Source organism: Pelobates fuscus, chromosome 4 (genome assembly GCF_036172605.1).
Source record: "Pelobates fuscus isolate aPelFus1 chromosome 4, aPelFus1.pri, whole genome shotgun sequence".
NCBI lineage: Eukaryota > Metazoa > Chordata > Amphibia > Anura > Pelobatidae > Pelobates > Pelobates fuscus.
In genome coordinates, this window is record NC_086320.1 from 264337229 (window position 1) to 264355183 (window position 17955).

Sequence of the window (17955 nt, forward strand, 5' to 3'; positions counted from 1 at the left end):
CTTGCTATGTATAAAATTGAAAGCACTCAAAGGTCACATCCAAGCAAAGGCATATTTTTATTAGGAACAGAGGCCACATTTCTGCTCCCAGTCAGAGCCTTTCTCAAGTCACTTGGAGTATGCAGCCTCCCAAGTGTGTGAGGCACCATTGGAATATCCTTTGCTTAGTATTTGCATTCCCATTTCTTTTAATCAGACATTTGTCCCAAACTCTATACATTTGCTACGTGTAAAAATGCTCACCGTGAAAATATTCTAGTTTAATTAACTCACCATGTATATGATGCATTCATTAAAAGAGAGTAAAACATTAGATACAGACCCCAAATTGTATAGGAGTATTACAAAGCCATTAGAAGGACACATGTAAGTTGCCTATTTATGGCCAATTTAGAGACACTAAAAGCCAATTTAGAAGTGGCAATATTTAAAATGACCATGCAGTCATATTAAAAGTTATAATATATCAATATGTTCTCTGATTTATCCTGTGCTACTTGTAAAGAAAACATTCACTTTTCCCAACTTCTATATGTTACATTTTTACACACTCAATAAAACCAGAGGTAACTAACAGGACAATGTCTAACTGTTGAACTAAACGACCTCTTCAGCATTTTAATTCTACAGGATCACCATTTTGGATTCAAAATCTATTAACGTTTTTGCTATCACTATATCATATTTTTTTCAAGGTGATAGTAAAATCAAGAACTATAGTTTTCTAAGAAAACTAGTTATCTGAAGGGGCTAGGATCAGTATAGACGCAGGGCTTGAGCCTAAATCTTGGTTACTCCTTCCTAAAGCTATCCACTTAACACATGTGCCTCTACAGACACTCACAGATACAGACATAGTGACACACACTCACACATACAAACAAAAGCACACATTCAGTCAAATATATACAGGCACGACATTCACAGATGTATACGTAAAGTCATAGATGCACAAACACACACACGTACACTCTGGTGCACAGTTTATGTTTGCTAACATATGCTTCAGTAAGTAACCCTCATATCTAAAGAGAAAGCTCTGTGATGTGTTTACTATAATTTCATGAAGAAAATGAAATAACTCACAAATCCAGCTTCCAAATCCCAGCACCAGCAATAGTTCATAAATCGGACAAAGCATGCACGGAGGAAATCCCCAACAAGTATAGTGACATATGTGACAAGGATGTCGGACACTGTTAACCTTACAAACTCCTGTCAAAGGGATAAAATACAATTGTTAAAAAAGACTGAGAAAACAAAATATCATGACAATTAAGAATACATCAAATTCAATTAATTTAGACCTAAAACAAAGAACATAAAACTAACACTAGTATCCTTAATGTGAAGGATACTATTTACTAAAGTTTGAATTGTCCAGCATTTAAAATTTAAAGGGACACTATAGTCATCAGACCAACTGCAGCTTAATGTAGTAGTTTTAGTGAGTATAGTCAGTCCCTGAAGACTGTTTGCTGTAAACACTGCTTTTTCAGAGAAAAGGCAGTGCTTACATTGCTCCCTAGGGACACCTTCAGTGGCAGTCACTGATATTGAGCATCTCCACACTGCATGGAGGCACTGAACATTCCTCATAGAGATGCATTGACTCAATGCATCTCTTTGAGGAGATGATGATCGGCCAGAGTGGCTTTGGCTCCGCCCCGGCCTCACCTCCTTGACTGAGAACTTCAGAATTGACAATCCCAATCAATTCAACGCTTTCCTCTTATTTTCATTTTGCAAAGAGTGCATTTTAATAGAAATTAGCACATTTAGAAACTGACTTTCAAGCAGACAACAAGTTGATGTTTCTTCCTGGTTGTTTAGCTCAGTGGAACTAAACTCAAGAGGCAAGCAATTGCCTACAGCACCTGTCTTGCAAAGATTTTTCACTGCGCTTCATTGGCAAGTCTGTGATTGGACAGCCACAGAAAGTCTGGGCGGGATTAAAAGGGGAGGGCTTGCAAAAGCTTCAGAGAAGAGATCCGCAGTTTTAAGTTGTTTTTAGATATACCCTCAATGCAAAATTCATAATTAAATGCATGCATGTTTTCATCTGGGGTATATCTACTAAACAGTGATTTTTATTTGTTTTGCATTTGAGAAGGTAAACAAGGATGTTATGACATATATCTGGAAATAAATACTTCCATAAGATAGTGAGAACACATGATAGGTATATGGGCACATTCACCTTTTCTTATTCTTTCAAATAGTTGGTACCATAGAAACAATGTTCCTTCTATAAATTTAAAAGCAAATAAATGATAACTAATAATAACTAATGTCTTACAACTCCAACATTTGTTTCCCAGCATGGTCCTCGTGGTACTTCAGCTGGGTGTAGAGGAGGTGGAGTAGTTTCAGTACCATTTGGTAAAGTTGAAGAGTTGTAATAGTTGTACAAAGTCCAGTATGTGATATTCCTTATAACGTCCTCTTGGGCTAGCTGAAATAAATATAAAATAACTGTTTATAAGTTTCATTCAAAATGAACACAATAACCATATCACAATATTTTAAATAAAAATATATTTAATTTTATAGTAAGTTTGAATATTATGCAATTGACTAGCGGCAGGTAACATGCCGTCTTTATAATTGATTGGGCTCTGGATGAGCATTTGGTTGGGCCCCCTGAGCCCTGAGCCCCACCCCCACTCCCTGACATGCAATCAGGTCCTCCACTCTCCAATGCAATAGTGGAGCTAAAGTAGAGAGGGCCTTGGTGCAAGAATCGCAAGGGTAGTCAAACCATAGATTCCCATCTGTCATGCAACTCCAACAATGCTTTGCCATTGGGGCTCTACCATTTTCCCATACTTGCAGGGTTGTATTTTGTACTGAGCAGTTACATAGTTACATAGTTACATAGCTGAAAAGAGACTTGCGTCCATAAAGTTCAGCCTTCCTCACATATGTTTTTTGCTGTTGATCCAAAAGAAGGCAAAAAACCCAGTTTGAAGCACTTCCAATTTTGCAACAAGCTAGGAAAAAAATTCCTTCTTGACCCCAGAATGGCAGTCAGATTTATCCTTGGATCAAGCAGTTATTACCCTACATTGAAAGATTATATCCTTGAATATTCTGTTTTTGCAAGTATGCATCTAGTAGCTGTTTGAACATCTGTATGGACTCTGATAGAACCACTTCTTCAGGAAGAGAATTCCACATCCTGATTGTTCTTACAGTAAAAAAAACCTTTCCTTTGCCTTAGACGAAATCTTCTCTCTTCTAGTCTAAACGCATGACATCGTGTCCTATGTAAAGTCCGGTTTGTGAATAGATTTCCACACAATGGTTTGTATTGGCCTCGAATATATTTGTATAGTGTTATCATATCCCCTCTCAGGCGACGTTTTTTTAAACTAAATAGGTTTAAATTTGTTAACCTTTCTTCATAGCTGATCTGTTCCATTCCTTTTATTAATTTTGTAGCCCGCCTCTGCACTTTTTCTAGTGCCATAATATCCTTCTTTAGAACAGGTGCCCAAAATTGCACAGCATATTCAATGTGTGGTCTTACCAGTGATTTATAAAGAGGCAAAATGATATTCTCGTCCCGAGAATGAATGCCCTTTTTCATGCATGACAATACCCTACAGTGTTTGTGTGTTTGAATGTAAGCATGATTTTGTATAGAGTATGCTTGTGTAAATCTAAGGGTGTGTTTGTATGTGGTGTTGTCGTTTGAATGCAAGCATGCATTTATTTACAGAGTTTGTTTTTGAATGCAAAGGTGTGTTTATATATATTTTCTGGGTTTACCACAGAGGTGTGTTTGTATGTAGTGTTGACGTTTCAATGCAGGACTGTGTTTGTATGTAGTGTGAATGCATGGGTGTGTATGAATGCTGTGTGTGTATGAATGCTGAGATGTATGCACATGTACACATACATTGCCACACACACACACACTGTGATACACATACACACACACACACACACACACTGAAACACATGCAGATACACATATATAAACACTGACACACATGCAGATACAGACTGACACAGATATACACAATGACACATACAGACACATAGATACACATATATACAAACACTGACACATATGGATACTCAGACACACTGATGCACACATGACACACATGCAGATACACAGATTATCACAATGACTATATACAAATACACAGACAGATATACACACACTGATAACATACAATTACGCAAATACATACAATGATAACATACAGATACACACACACACACTGACATACATACAGACATGCAGATACACATACACACAGATAAAAACATTAAGACATATGAACATAAACACAATGACACACATGCAGATACACATATACACACATCCTACATAGATAAACATAGATATACTGACTAAATATAGATACACAGATATATACACTGACACGCACAGATACACATACTGACAAAATAGAGATACATACTGACAGACATACTGACAGATAGAAATATTGAGACACACACTGACAGATATAGTGACATGCACACAGACATACAGAGACATACTGACACACACATAGACATCCTGACAGACATAGTGACACGCACACAGACATACAGAGACATTCCAGGGGGTCCAGTGGCAGGCTGAGGTAGTTGGGAATAAGAAGCTCTAGCACTCCAGTGCCCTCCTGACGGCATCCTCCTCCCTCCCGCGTGGCTTCACACTGTCTGTGAGGAAGTGACTCACGGCAGTCACCTCCTCCCAGCCGGCTGCCGTAAAGCAAGTGGGCCCTGCTTAAGGGCCACAACGCCCAACAAGGCCTCTGCTGAGAAATGCCTGCTGGTTGTCCCTAAATGCATGGTCCATTCCATCGGCCCCCTTAGTGTATGGGCCCAGGTGCAGCTGCAGCACCGGCGGGCCCATGGGGCAGATACAATTTTTTTTTGCGGACAGCGGGGGCCACAGGCAGCTGCTCCTGCACCCCCCAGGAGAAAATGGGCCTGGGGCAGCTGCCCCATTCACCCCACATTTAGGACGGCGCTGGTAGGTAAATATTCTGATGTTACCTTGGTAGCAAAAGGCAGTAATCATCTGTAAAGAATGAATCACATTCAATATACTGTTTATCAGAGGTACAACAGTAAAAACAGGTAAATAATATATAATTATATAATAATATTATGTAAATAATAATTACAACACAAACAGGGAATTTAAAAAAATATGCCCTTATGGATGGGGTCAGTCTGATATGCAAATGGTATATGTTCTCTCTGTAATGGCACAAGTGAGCAAAAAATATTTCAGTCCTGAGTGGGGACTAATCGAATGGCAAGATATGGAGTTTCTCTAAACTTTTTCCGATTCCCAGAGTTATCATATTCTCTGTTTTTGTTGCAATGCATTTGCTGGGGGTCACCGAAAGCTTAAAGGTTGTAAATAATAATTACTATTTAATTTTGTTGTGCAGCAGGATGTTTATGATAGATTGTGCAGTTACAGAATAATGGCAGATAATGCACAAGAGAAAAGACAAGAAATTTGCAAAATCAAGTCAAAATAGCTTAGCATTTTTCCTACGGTACTTTTTTGTCTAGATTTTCAATTACCTTTTCAATTCTCCACAATTCCTGGTTTACTGAATAAACTTGTAAATTGTGTTGAAGGATACAAATTACAAAATCAATTGTTATAGCCTACTATTTTTTTAAACTCTGTATTTTTTTTTTGGAACAATATCAGATTCTCCAGACAGTGGCATCTTAACCACTTCCCAACATTAGAACATTTTATACCATCCTCTACAGAATGGGCTTTAATGCTGTTAGGACGGCATGGAATGTCATGCAGTTTCAACCGATACTTGTTGCTCCCCTCTGTCAGATTGGGCCATTTTTAGTGGCCCTAAACTGACAGATGAACTATATGCTGCACTCAAAGTGAGCACTATATACAGCTCTTTAAATGGGGATTTAAATCGCTATAAATGTCAATGCAGTGTAAGCTAAAGCCCTGCTCACACCGGTAAATCCAAGTATAAACAGATACCTGGGTTTACTAGTCAGTTAGGGCCATTTGAGTTGACAGATGTACTGTATAGTGATGTCACGAACATAAAATTTTCCGTTCACGAACGGCGAACGCGAACTTCCGCAAATGTTCGCAAACGGGCGAACCGGGCGAACCGCCATAGACTTCAATAAGCAGGCGAATTTTAAAACCCACAGGGACTCTTTCTGGCCACAATAGTGATGGGAAAGTTGTTTCAAGGGGAGTAACACCTGGACTGTGGCATGCCGGAGGGGGATACATGGTAAAACTCTCATGGAAAATTACATAGTTGATGCAGAGTCTGGTTTTAATCCATAAAGGGCATAAATCACCTAACATTCCTAAATTGTTTGGAATAACGTGCTTTAAACCATCAGGTATGATGTTGTATTGATCCGGTAGTGTAAGGGTTATGCCCGCTTCACAGTGACAGGCAAAACTTCCCGTTTAACGCACCGCAAACAACCGCAAACAGTCCATTTGCACAACCGCAAACTCCCCATTTGCACAAGGTTGGATACCAAGCTAGCCATGTCCCGTTCCTTGTCCTCACTGATGTCATTGAAGGTCTCTTCCTCCACCCAGCCACGTACAACACCAAGGGTCCCCGAAAGGTGACAACAAGCCACCTGTATTTTTTTTTTAAATGTACACTACTGTTACACCAGATATGAGTTGCACTGGTGTGACACTGTGCCCTGGCAGGCCCTGAAACGCACACGTGTGAAGGACACTGACTGCTAGTATTTCACAGTCAAAAAAGTTTAGTTTTTTTTAAATTCAAGCTATTGTGACACCAGATAATAGTGGTGGCACTGGGCAAGTGGGCACAGTATACGCTGTGAGCCTGACACACACGCTGGCAGGCAGGCAACTGCAATTAGATTACACACACACACAAAAAAAAAAGCAGACTGATGTTATAGCCCTAAAAAGGGCTTTTTCAGGTGCTGTCCTTACAGCAGAGATCAGATTAGTCCTTCAGGACTGTAGTGGACACTGAATACACTAGCCTAGCTATTGATTTCCCTATTAAATCAGCAGCAGCTACACTGTCCCTCCTCTCACTAAGAAGGCAGCTTCCGGGGGGCGGGGCCTAGCTGTCATGGAGGAAAGACGCACTTTGTGAGAGCTCCCTCAATATCTCACTTTAAGCAGCTATCAACAAGCGAATTTCACCCCAGAAGGGGATGACCCAGCAATGTTGCTCCTACCTAACCGACCCGACATGCTTAATAGCGGTCAGCAACTCGACAGAGTCTTACTTACCTCCACGTGGCAAGTATGGCCTGGTGCTCACCGGGCTGGACAGGCGGCCGATCTCCCAATCCTGGGATGCCCAGGAGCAGCTACTTGCCAGCAGGAGCTCCGTTACCCGCCCCCCCTCGGACCGGTGGGGGTTATCCCGGTCCACCCCTGAGAGGCTGTCTGGAGCTAATGGACGCACAGAGCACAGCCGCCCAGGCTGACATAGTCATCTGCGACTCTCCCAATATGGCGGCAGCCGCGTGTCCTCCTGGTACCAGCAAAGCATGGCAGGATATTGAGTCTAAGCTGGACAGACTCTTTAATCAATTTTGGAAGCAAATAACAAGCAGGAAACCCCAACAAGCTCCACCACAGCCCCAACAAGCTCCACCACAGCTAAGCAAAGCAGTCCCCATTAAAATCCACCAACGCAAAAGGCCCCCACGTCAAGCACTCGCCTCCACCTTAAGCCACCACAATCCCGCACCGGACGTGAAGCACCACCGGGACAGATCCGACCACCCGACAAAACAAGCTTCCACCACCTCAAGCCGCAAACCCGGCACTCAGCCAGAGACTTGCCTTTGTTGTTCCAGGTATCAGGGACTCCCAGGGTCTGCACCTGGCGCCCAGAAGGGATCGGATGAGCACAAGCAGTAAACAGCAGCCTTCCAAGCATGTCCCACTATAGCCAATCTATATAGGTTGTATAGGGTTGGGGTAGCTACTAAAAATTCATTCATATCCTAGACATACTAGACATTTTACTATCAGGACTGATATGTGACTATATTGAGTTATTTTTATTTAGTTGCATTAGATTTCTAAAAAAAAATAGTTTTTTTTCCCATTTTTAACATTTTATTCACACCTAATGTTGTGTTAGGTAAACATATAAGATATGAAACGAAAGCCATTTCTGTCATTTAATAAACAATATATAATATGTGTAGTGACACTGAAAGAGACACACTTAATTTATGGTGGAACAAGCAAATTCTAGGTTTTGATTTGGTTCAGAACTTGGACAATTGCCTTAGTTCTTAAGGGTTAAATTTACCTATTTATGTATTTATTGTCTGTCCATCTACCCCCACCTACCCAATAACTTACTCATCCACCCATCAATCCAGAGAAAATGGCGCGCAAGATACTGATTGAATATTTCATAGATGTTGTTTTGCTTTAAATTAATCTGGTAAATGTATATCCAGTGTAGCATATTTCTTTGCTTTCATTCAGAGATAGATTTATAATATACATTATAGAAATGTGCTTTTGTGTCTCACTTTTTCATTAACATCATCCATCAAAGCAAGTAAGAACGTGTAAAGATTTCCAAGGAATAGCGCAAAGATCCTTCCCAGCTGCCACTTCAGTGCCACACGGGGATGGTATTCTTCCAGATTTGCAATAGTTTCAAATAATGGTGGGCAAAACATCCCCAGTAAAGACATGACAATCTCTACCTGCCAAATGATCAAACAAAATAAATTCCTTTTTGAGATGAAGATTGGAAAGTAAGTAAAACAAATATTTTTTAAATATCTTCTGTGAATAGACATACCTTCAATTTACAGAAAAAAAAATAGTGAAATTAATAAATAGCAAAGATAAGTGTAGATATTTGGTTATTTCACTACAAATCGATTTTAGTGATTGAAGCCTATGGTTGTAAGTATATATTGTAGACTAAGATAAAACCCTTTTAAAAAAGAAGTGCTTTGTAAGTGACATTTAGCAGCATTGAAAAATATAATACCTCATTTCTTTCATACCACCCAACATTCTGCATCTTTGAGAATGTCTGTGAGCGTTTCACGACAAAATAAATGAGATATCCACTCCCACACAAGCAACATATTATCATAACATTGGCCAAGACTCGCAGGAATCTAGTAAGATGGATGTTTTCATCTTTATGGCTTTCTTCTTCATCTACAATAGATTCCTGCAGGAGAGAAAGAATTATAAATAGAAGTAATTGAAATGCATTTAATAAAAAAAAGAGTTTGATGGTACCCAGAAAATGTGTTTTTTTTTTTAAAGGAGATTTAGAAAGTCTGAGGCAAGTCTATTCTTTATTAGCTCAAGGACTGATTGCCTTTCCACATAACGCTCCTACTCACATTGGCTATCACATTATGTTGATAAAAAGGTAGATCCCCAGACGGTGGCAAATTGCATGATGCTATGCTATTGTACAATGTGTATTGTATTTGTATTGTTGCCACAAGCCCCTGACGAAGTCATTAAGATGAAACGCGTAGGGTGGCAGGATTTTTACATTTGCTGATTTTTTTAACTGTGGACTCTATAATCTACTTTGTCTTCATACCCTGATGGTTATTCTTGTTCCTGGTTGGGAAGACGTCAAGGGATTTGATGAGCCTTTTTACTACTGTTATTTTGTACGTGCATACAATAAAGTTATCCTTTTACTCATACAGCTATACACTATGTTTTTTTTTGTGTGCTTTGTCCTAAGCTTCCATTCTGGAATAGGAGAAGAAAAGAAGCACTTGAAGAGATTTTGTATACCCCGCCTTTCCATTTTTACGTGCATTTTAGTTTTTTTTCTTCTCATTTTTGTTTTTTATCTGCACTATTGTGGTCTCCCTTTGTATTTTTACGTTGTGCATTTTATATTGTTCTATATTTATGGTTTTGAAGACATTGAGGAGTCTTCGCACTTCCTATTTTACGGGGTAATTTATATTTACTATTTTTTTCCCCTTTCCTATAGCCACAAGGGTTTTCTTTGTGTCAGGGGTCCACGGGCGGCTAGTGCTCGCAACTTGCAGCACTCACCCTCAGTCCATCGCCGCCCGCGGTCTCCCCTCCTCCTACCTGTCGGCGAGCTGCGTCTCCTCTCCGCCGTCCGCCGCTCGCATCCTTCACGCCTCCCAGCGGCAGCATGTATAACGCTGCACGCTGGAAGGTCGTTAATTTATGCAAACGCCGGGGTCACGTGAGTGACCCGGCGTTAAAGCAACAGTACCACAATCACAGTGGGAGGCTTAGATATCTCCCACGTGTGATTGTTAATTCTGATTGGAAGTTATCCAATCAGAATTAAACCTAGGGTATTTATACTTACCTTTCCTGTTCCTCCCTGCCCTGTTGTGGTCTTTGCTGTATAGTATTGATTCTGAACTTGTGATTTCTGGTTACGTACTCTCTGGCTTGTTAAACTGACTTTGTGACTTTCTCCTACCCTTTGACCTCGGCTTGTTTATCGTTATCCTGTCTTCTGGTTCCCCTTACTCGGCTTGTCTCCTGACTATTCTGTGTGTGCTTAGCCCGGCCACTCTAAGGTCCGGTACGGCACCTTTTCTGTGTGTGTGTGTGTCTGTTAGCGTGTTGGGTTCCCGGAATCGTGACACTTTGCACTTGGTGCAAATACATTCTTTTTGTCTGTATATGCTATTGTAAAGGCTGGCAAAGTATCATGGCAATTGCAGTTTTATGACATGCAGGGATTTACCTTTTGACCAGTCTTGCTTATGTATAGCTTGCATAAGTTCCCAAAGGGGCCTTAAGAGGCCCGTGAATTTATCAGGACATATGCCCTCTGGGTAGTAAAATTTGTAACTACTATTTCCTTATTGTGATTTCATGTTTTTCGTTTAACTGAACTGATGCTAATCATCCTGATGATGCAATAGGCATTTTGAATCGAAATCTCCCATCACTTTATTAACTATAAGAGAAACAAATAGCATATTTAACTAATTAGCATATATATTGATTATTATGCATATTTTAACAAAAGGGAATTGTGTTTCTTTATATGTAATTTTCTGTTCACATGTTTACCTTACATGTGGAGAGAATGAACTATATAATTCTAAAAGATTTTTTGTGATGCAACAAGAAGCACCATTAATATTAATCCACAGCATTGGAGATACTTTTTGCAAGAAGAAAATGCAGCACTGAAAACCAGAGTGAGACGTAATGATTTGTTGATCTTATTTTTGTTACCTTAAAGCTAGTGGTTATTGATGCAAACTTGTTGTCAGCAGTCTCTGGGTTTCCAATCAGATAATCCCAGCTAGTAAACATTTTAAAGCTGAAATTGAAATTTCCATCGTCTCCATCACTTGTGTTTTCATTGGCATTGCTTGCCATGCTAAAATGCAACAACAATAATTATATATGTTATTTAAAGTAAAGCAAAACATACTAATTCATTTTTCTCTTAAAGAAACACTATAGGGTCAGGAATACCAACATGTATTCCTGACTCTAAAGGTTTAAAAACACTATTTGGGTGGCTAGCCCCCTTGCTCCCCTTAAATAGGGTTAAATTTTACCTTTATTCCAGCGCTGCTTTGCCCCCTTGCTCCCCTTAAATAGGGTTAAATTTTACCTTTATTCCAGCGCTGCTTTGCCCCTTATCTGCCTCTGATGATTTGATGATCTCAGTCAACCCGATGCTTTTCCACTGGAAAGCATTGGGAGTCTAATGTACACGTGCAACAAAATGCTGCGTTGGATAATCAGCATCTCCTCAGAGATACATTGAATAAATGCAGGGTGTGGGGACACATTGTGTAGCACTGACCCAGGAAGCATCTCTAGTAACCGTCTGAGTGACAGCCACTAGAGGTGTCCCTAGTCAGTAATAGAAACACTGCCTTTTCTCTGAAAATGGAATGTTTACTGTAAAATGCCTGCAGGAACATACTATACTCACAAGAACAACTACATTAAGCTGTAGTTGTTCTGGGAACTATAGTGTCCCTTTAATGGTTCATTAGCACATCATTAACAAGCAAAAAGACAACAAATTAACTTTTCAAACAGTAGACTATGAATATAAATATGTTTATTGCCTGTTAAATGGCTTTATCATATTTTACAAATAAAAGTGTTGTTTGTTAAATATATTTATCAACTATTTATATTTTGCAGTACACTGACTTTCCTATTTCCTGCCTTATTGATTTGTCCTAATTGTTTTCCCGAATATTTAGCACAGATGTTATAAATCTGAGCCATCAAAATAGACGTATATTGGACTATCTGAACTACTTTTTTTTTTCTGGATAAAGTGATACGGCTAAGCCAAATTTTTCAGTTGTGTACAAGTCTATTAAATAATTTAAAACCATTAGAATACTGTCGACGTGCTCTATTCTCTAATGATCTCAGCTTTTTGGCACTCCTTGCACATTTCTGAGAGAAATTTAAGACAGGCCTCTACCCAATCTTATGATTATAAAGAACAGCAATCATGCAATACTCAATTCCTGTTATGGCTTTAGAGAATGACTACCAAAAAATATATTCAATGACTGTAGTCTGTTGTTATGTTTATATGGTGCCCTTGGGATACTCTAGAAGCAACAGTATGTTCATGTTCATTAAAGGTAGTCAATCCGTAACCCAAACTGTTAGGGTCCTTACATTTTTGTTTAACCCTTTAAAAATACCTGCAAGGTATGTGCAACTCATATAGCAGCAATAAATATAGTGGGGTGTCATTAAATTAATGGCATGATGTTTTATCATTACACTACATGTGGTATTAAGTAAGAATTGGAAATTTGGCAAAAGATGCATGCTAAAAATTATTCTATTTACCCCTTCTCTATGTAGTGCATTAAATATATTTGTACAAAATGTATTCCTAATATTATAGTGTTGTGCCCAGTTTCACTATTGTTCTAAAAAGTCAGAGAATATAGATTTTAACTAGCCCTTGATCCATCTACATGCTGTTCTCAGCGTGGCTGTGGTCCTTCTTTTGGCTGAGCTAATCAGCACTGATGTTCTCAGCCAGGCTGATATTTTCCCACAGAGAAGCATTTGGGAGGCTAGTACACATGAGCACAATTTGCCACAGTGAGCCAGTCAGCACCTCCTGCATTGACTCAATGAATCTGTGGGGGGGAAGGGGGAAATTTGCTGTCTCCATGTAGAGCGTGGACATGCCAAACACCGGTCCGGGAATCTTTGTAGAACCATAACTAGGAACCACCTCTAGTGACTGCCAGAGTGGCAGCCACTAGAAATGGTCATAGGAGCTAATGTAAGCACTTTTTTTCTCAGGAATGGCAGTTTTTAGACTGCTTAAACTGCAGGGACAGTCTCTTTGCCCCAGAACCACTACATTAAGCTGTAGTGGTTCTGGTGCTTAGATCATCCCTTTAAATATGTATTATAATATTATAAATGAAATGTTCTTCTTCTCAAGACCTGCATTATTGTGTTTTGCCCTAACAAATATAGATCATAGTGGTTCAGTATAAAAATCATAGTGTATCCCAATTTTTTATTTTTTTTAGAATACACAATAGGGATTCCAGTTAACTATAATTTTATAGGACACAGGTTAACCAAAACCATTGGCGAGGGGGTAATTTAACATCCATTTTAAGCAAAAATTAAATGAAGTGGATATTTGATTTAGACACATTATCCCCCAAAATACTTAATATTGATTTAGAAATAAGTGTTTTAATATAATTTTAGTTTATTGTTCTAGTTCCAATTCTCTATCCTAATTTATTCCTTTATATGTCCCTTAAGTTGTAAGTATTATGTTTTATATGAATAATGCAATGTTTTTAAATTGTCTGTTTTATTTTATATTGCCAATGTAGGATATAATGGGTCTATTCCAATTAAGTTTATAGTACCGGCAAAATATAGTTTGGATGTTGCAATTTGGGCTTTTAAAAACGGAAACTCTAGGTTCAGTGAACCATGAAAAGTGGAGAATCCGGGTCACTAAGGAAATTGAGTGGACTCAAGCTCCTCCATGGGTCAAAGAAGGTCAAGCTTGGGAAAAATACATAACACAAAGTAATCCCTGCTTTTTCTTATGTTTTAAACAAACCTAGATCAAATAGAAAGAAAAGAAGAACAGATTCTGAGAGAGGAAGAGAAGAGGAAGCGATTGGGGAAAGGTAAGTTTGGCATGACAGAGCCGCTTTAATAATACTAAACTATGAGAGTTTTGTATCTTATGTGTTTTTCTCCAGATTTATTTCTACTTTTATTGTTACTAACTCAATTGAGGAGGAAGTATCTATATAAGTATTACTGACTGAATTTTAGGTGGTATAGAATTGCGCTACCTGTTTGCTGTGCTTCTTTTATGTTATTACTCTGCTTCTGAAGCACAGGGCGCCAGTGGTGAATTTGCCAATCTTGGTGTTCTCTGGCAAATGCCAAACGTCCTGCACGGTGTTGGGCTGTAAGCACAACCCCCACCTGTGGACATCGGGCCCTCATACCACCCTCATGGAGTCTGTTTCTGACCGTTTGAGCAGACACATGCACATTTGTGGCCTGCTGGAGGTCATTTTGCAGGGCTTTGGCAGTGCTCCTCCTGTTCCTCCTTGCACAAAGGCAGAGGTAGCGGTCCTGCTGCTGGGTTGTTGCCCTCCTATGGCCTCCTCCACGTCTCCTGATGTACTGGCCTGTCTCCTGGTAGCGCTTCCATGCTCTGGACACTACGCTGACAGACACAGCAAACCTTCTTGCCACAGCTCGCATTGATGTGCCATCCTGGATGAGCTGCACTACCTGAGCCACTTGTGTGGGTTGTAGACTCTGTCTCATGCTACCACTAGAGTGAAAGCACCGCCAGCATTCAAAAGTGACCAAAACATCAGCCAGGAAGCATAGGAACTGAGAAGTGGTCTGTGGTCACCACCTGCAGAACCACTCCTTTATTGGGGGTGTCTTGCTAATTGCCTATAATTTCCACCTGTTGTCTATCCCATTTGCACAACAGCATGTGAAATTGATTTTGAGTTTTATTTCACAGAAGTGTGATTGACTTGGAGTTGCATTGTGTTGTTTAAGTGTTCCCTTTATTTTCAAATTATACTGTGCTCATCATGCGTTATCTAAAATAGCATCACTTTTGCGATTATTATTTTTTTTTATGCATTTAAATTTTATAATATTTAATTTGGTTTTATTGTAGATCTACTTTACTTATGTTTATTTTTACTTCATATAACTTTTCTGTCCTTTCTAACAAAGATGTATTTAAAATTTTGGCTTGCATAACAGTGTACCGCTAAATCCACATATTTTACAAAGCATTTCTATTTAAATTCTTGTATCCAGAGAAAATAAGCATATGTTGATTCAATTAAAGTTGATAAATCTCAGTAATTAGTACAAGGAATTGATCTCAACCCACACACATATAGACATTCCCTACATGATGTGAAGTTGAGGCATTTGAACAGATAGAGGGTGTTTTGACTCTCTGTGGGTGTTTGACAATTCTAGACTATGTACAAGGACTGATTAGAAGCCGCTAGCAAGATTGATTTCATCTGTAATCTTTACTTTTCAGAACATTTAACACAGACTGATGAAACTTGTCTAGGTTCTATTGTGATTGTGTTACCATGATGCACAATGAAAAAAATGTATATTGAAAATATCACTTGAAAAAAATTGTGTGTTAAAAGAACAGAATATTTTTAACAGTGAGACCAGATAATATGATAAAATGGTTCTATTTCTTATTATGGCCTTAATTTAATATGTTGTGTAAACATTTCATGTGATTATTTTTTTTTTTTTTTACTTTTAAAATTATTTAATATTTTGTTATTTGCTTTTGATATACCAATGATGTTTTGTTATATATTATATATTATTTGATATTGAGTATTTAAAAAAAAAAAAAAATAGATTTTACAAGTTTATCTGAAATGTTTAAATCATTTTAAAAGTTTATCCAAAATATTGACACAAGACTTATATTGGGCCAATTTAGAAATTTACAATCAACTAATTTGTATTAATAAGCCAATAAACTAAGCAAAACATGCAATTATTTGTATTATTTTTTTGTGATTTATTATTATAATCATTTATATAATTGCAGTTAATTGCCAGTTAGTCATGCATTATTAGCAGGGACCGAGAGAGAACAATTATCTCAAAGGTACTCTTTATTCAGCAATTCATACTAGGAGCTAGATGTTATTCAAAGTGATAAAATCTGCATGAATATGTGCCGATCCCCCCCCGCCCAAAATTATATATGTGTTGGTGCACTTAATATGAAATAGGTCAATTATGGTTGAACAGACATATCGCTCAAATTGTAGGTTTGTTTTGGTTCAGAACTTGTACAATTTCATCCATCCTTAAGGGGTTGAACTGATAATTTGGATACATGTCAACGAACATATAGAGAGACCATCACAACTGTTCAATTCCCCTATTGAAAGGTGAAAAACCTTAAGGGTACCAAATTAGAGAGCAGTGAGCAAATTTAAAGGAACACTATAGGGTCAGGAACAAAAACATATTTCTGACCATATAGTGTTAAAACCACCATCTAGCCGCCCCTGGCCCTTCTTGCAACTCTAAATATATCAAAATTATACCTCTATTTTAGTCTGCAGCAGCTGGCTCTGCCCCTGATCTGCCTGCTTGGTTGATAACATCAGACGTGTTGATCAAAGCCAAACACAATGCTTTTCCATAGGATTGGCTAAACTTGTCAAGGAGGCAGATCAGGGGCAGAGCCAAGTCAAACACAGACCTGGCCAATTAACATCTGCTCATAGAGATGCATTGAATCAATCAGTTCCGTGTCTCCATTCAGAGGGTGGTGACACTGAATGTGCAGCACTGCCCCAGGAAGCACCACTAGTAGCCATCTGAGGAGTGGGCAGTGGAGGTGTCCCTAGGCTGTAATGAAAACACTGTTAAACATCACCCTTATTTGGTATACTTTGTTATAATGACATCAAAAGTTCGGGGGAGGGGGAATATTTTTTTCTCCAAAATTTAATTTTGCTCCAAATCGATACTTCCCAAATTTTAGATAAACCAAAATTCGAAAAATAATACATTTGAATGAAAAAAAACCTATTTTTCAGCCGTACACATTTCTAATCCTAAATAAATTTCAACAAGAAAATGATTAGAGAGATTTGAAACCAGCATAGAAATTATGGGTTTAAATGCTTCTTGTTAAAGTTCCCTCACTGCTTTCATTGAGCGTCTGCCCAGCCAGCCAAACCAGCCAAAGTCAGAAGCCCCAGCAGATCCAGCAAGGAATCTGCCTGCCCAGCCAGCAGGAGCAAGCAGCCCCAGAAAGGAGCCCGCACAGCCAGCCAAACAGCAATCAGGCTGGGTGGATTTATATTATAAAAAAAAAAAAAATTGGTAAGTGTATGAGAAAATGTGTGTATCTGTGTGTTTCAGTGAGTGAGTGTGTGGCTGTCAGTCAGGGACAGACTGACAACTCATGAGGCCCCTGGGCAATAAACGATCATGGCCCCCCTTGTACAAACCAACTTGCAAACTACACAAATATACATCACACCCACATACACGCACAGCACACATGTTCATTTTTGTGTTACAGATAAGGGCTCTAATGGGCGACAAGGGCTCTAATGGGGGAATAAGCACTGCAGTGGGATTATAGGGGTTGTAATTGGGGATAGAGACTGTAGTGTGGGGCTTGGGTGGTTATGGGCTGTCATGGGGGATAGGGGCTGTAGTGGGGCCACAGGGGATGTAGTGGGTGGAGAAAAGCTGTAGTTAGGTATAGGGGTTGTAATTGGGGATAGAGTCTGTAGTGTCGGGGTTAAGGGCTGTCATGCAGGAATAGGGGCTGTAGTGGGGAGACAAGGACTCTAATGGGGGAACAGGAGCTGTAGTGAGGTGGTAGGGGCTGAAGTGGTGATATAGGA

General features: G+C 39.1%; 1 protein-coding gene across 1 annotated transcript in view; it reads right to left on the minus strand.

Moving 5' to 3' along the window:
• LOC134609431 (transmembrane channel-like protein 2) overlaps positions 1–17955 on the minus strand; it is a 107712-nt gene that overhangs the window by 51996 nt on the left and 37761 nt on the right. The window contains exons 8-12 of the mRNA XM_063453108.1: positions 11246–11393; positions 9021–9209; positions 8548–8727; positions 2300–2455; positions 1087–1215 (exon numbers count right to left, since the gene is read on the minus strand). Coding sequence (XP_063309178.1) covers positions 1087–1215; positions 2300–2455; positions 8548–8727; positions 9021–9209; positions 11246–11393 — 802 coding nt within the window. The remainder of the gene's footprint in view (positions 1–1086; positions 1216–2299; positions 2456–8547; positions 8728–9020; positions 9210–11245; positions 11394–17955) is intronic.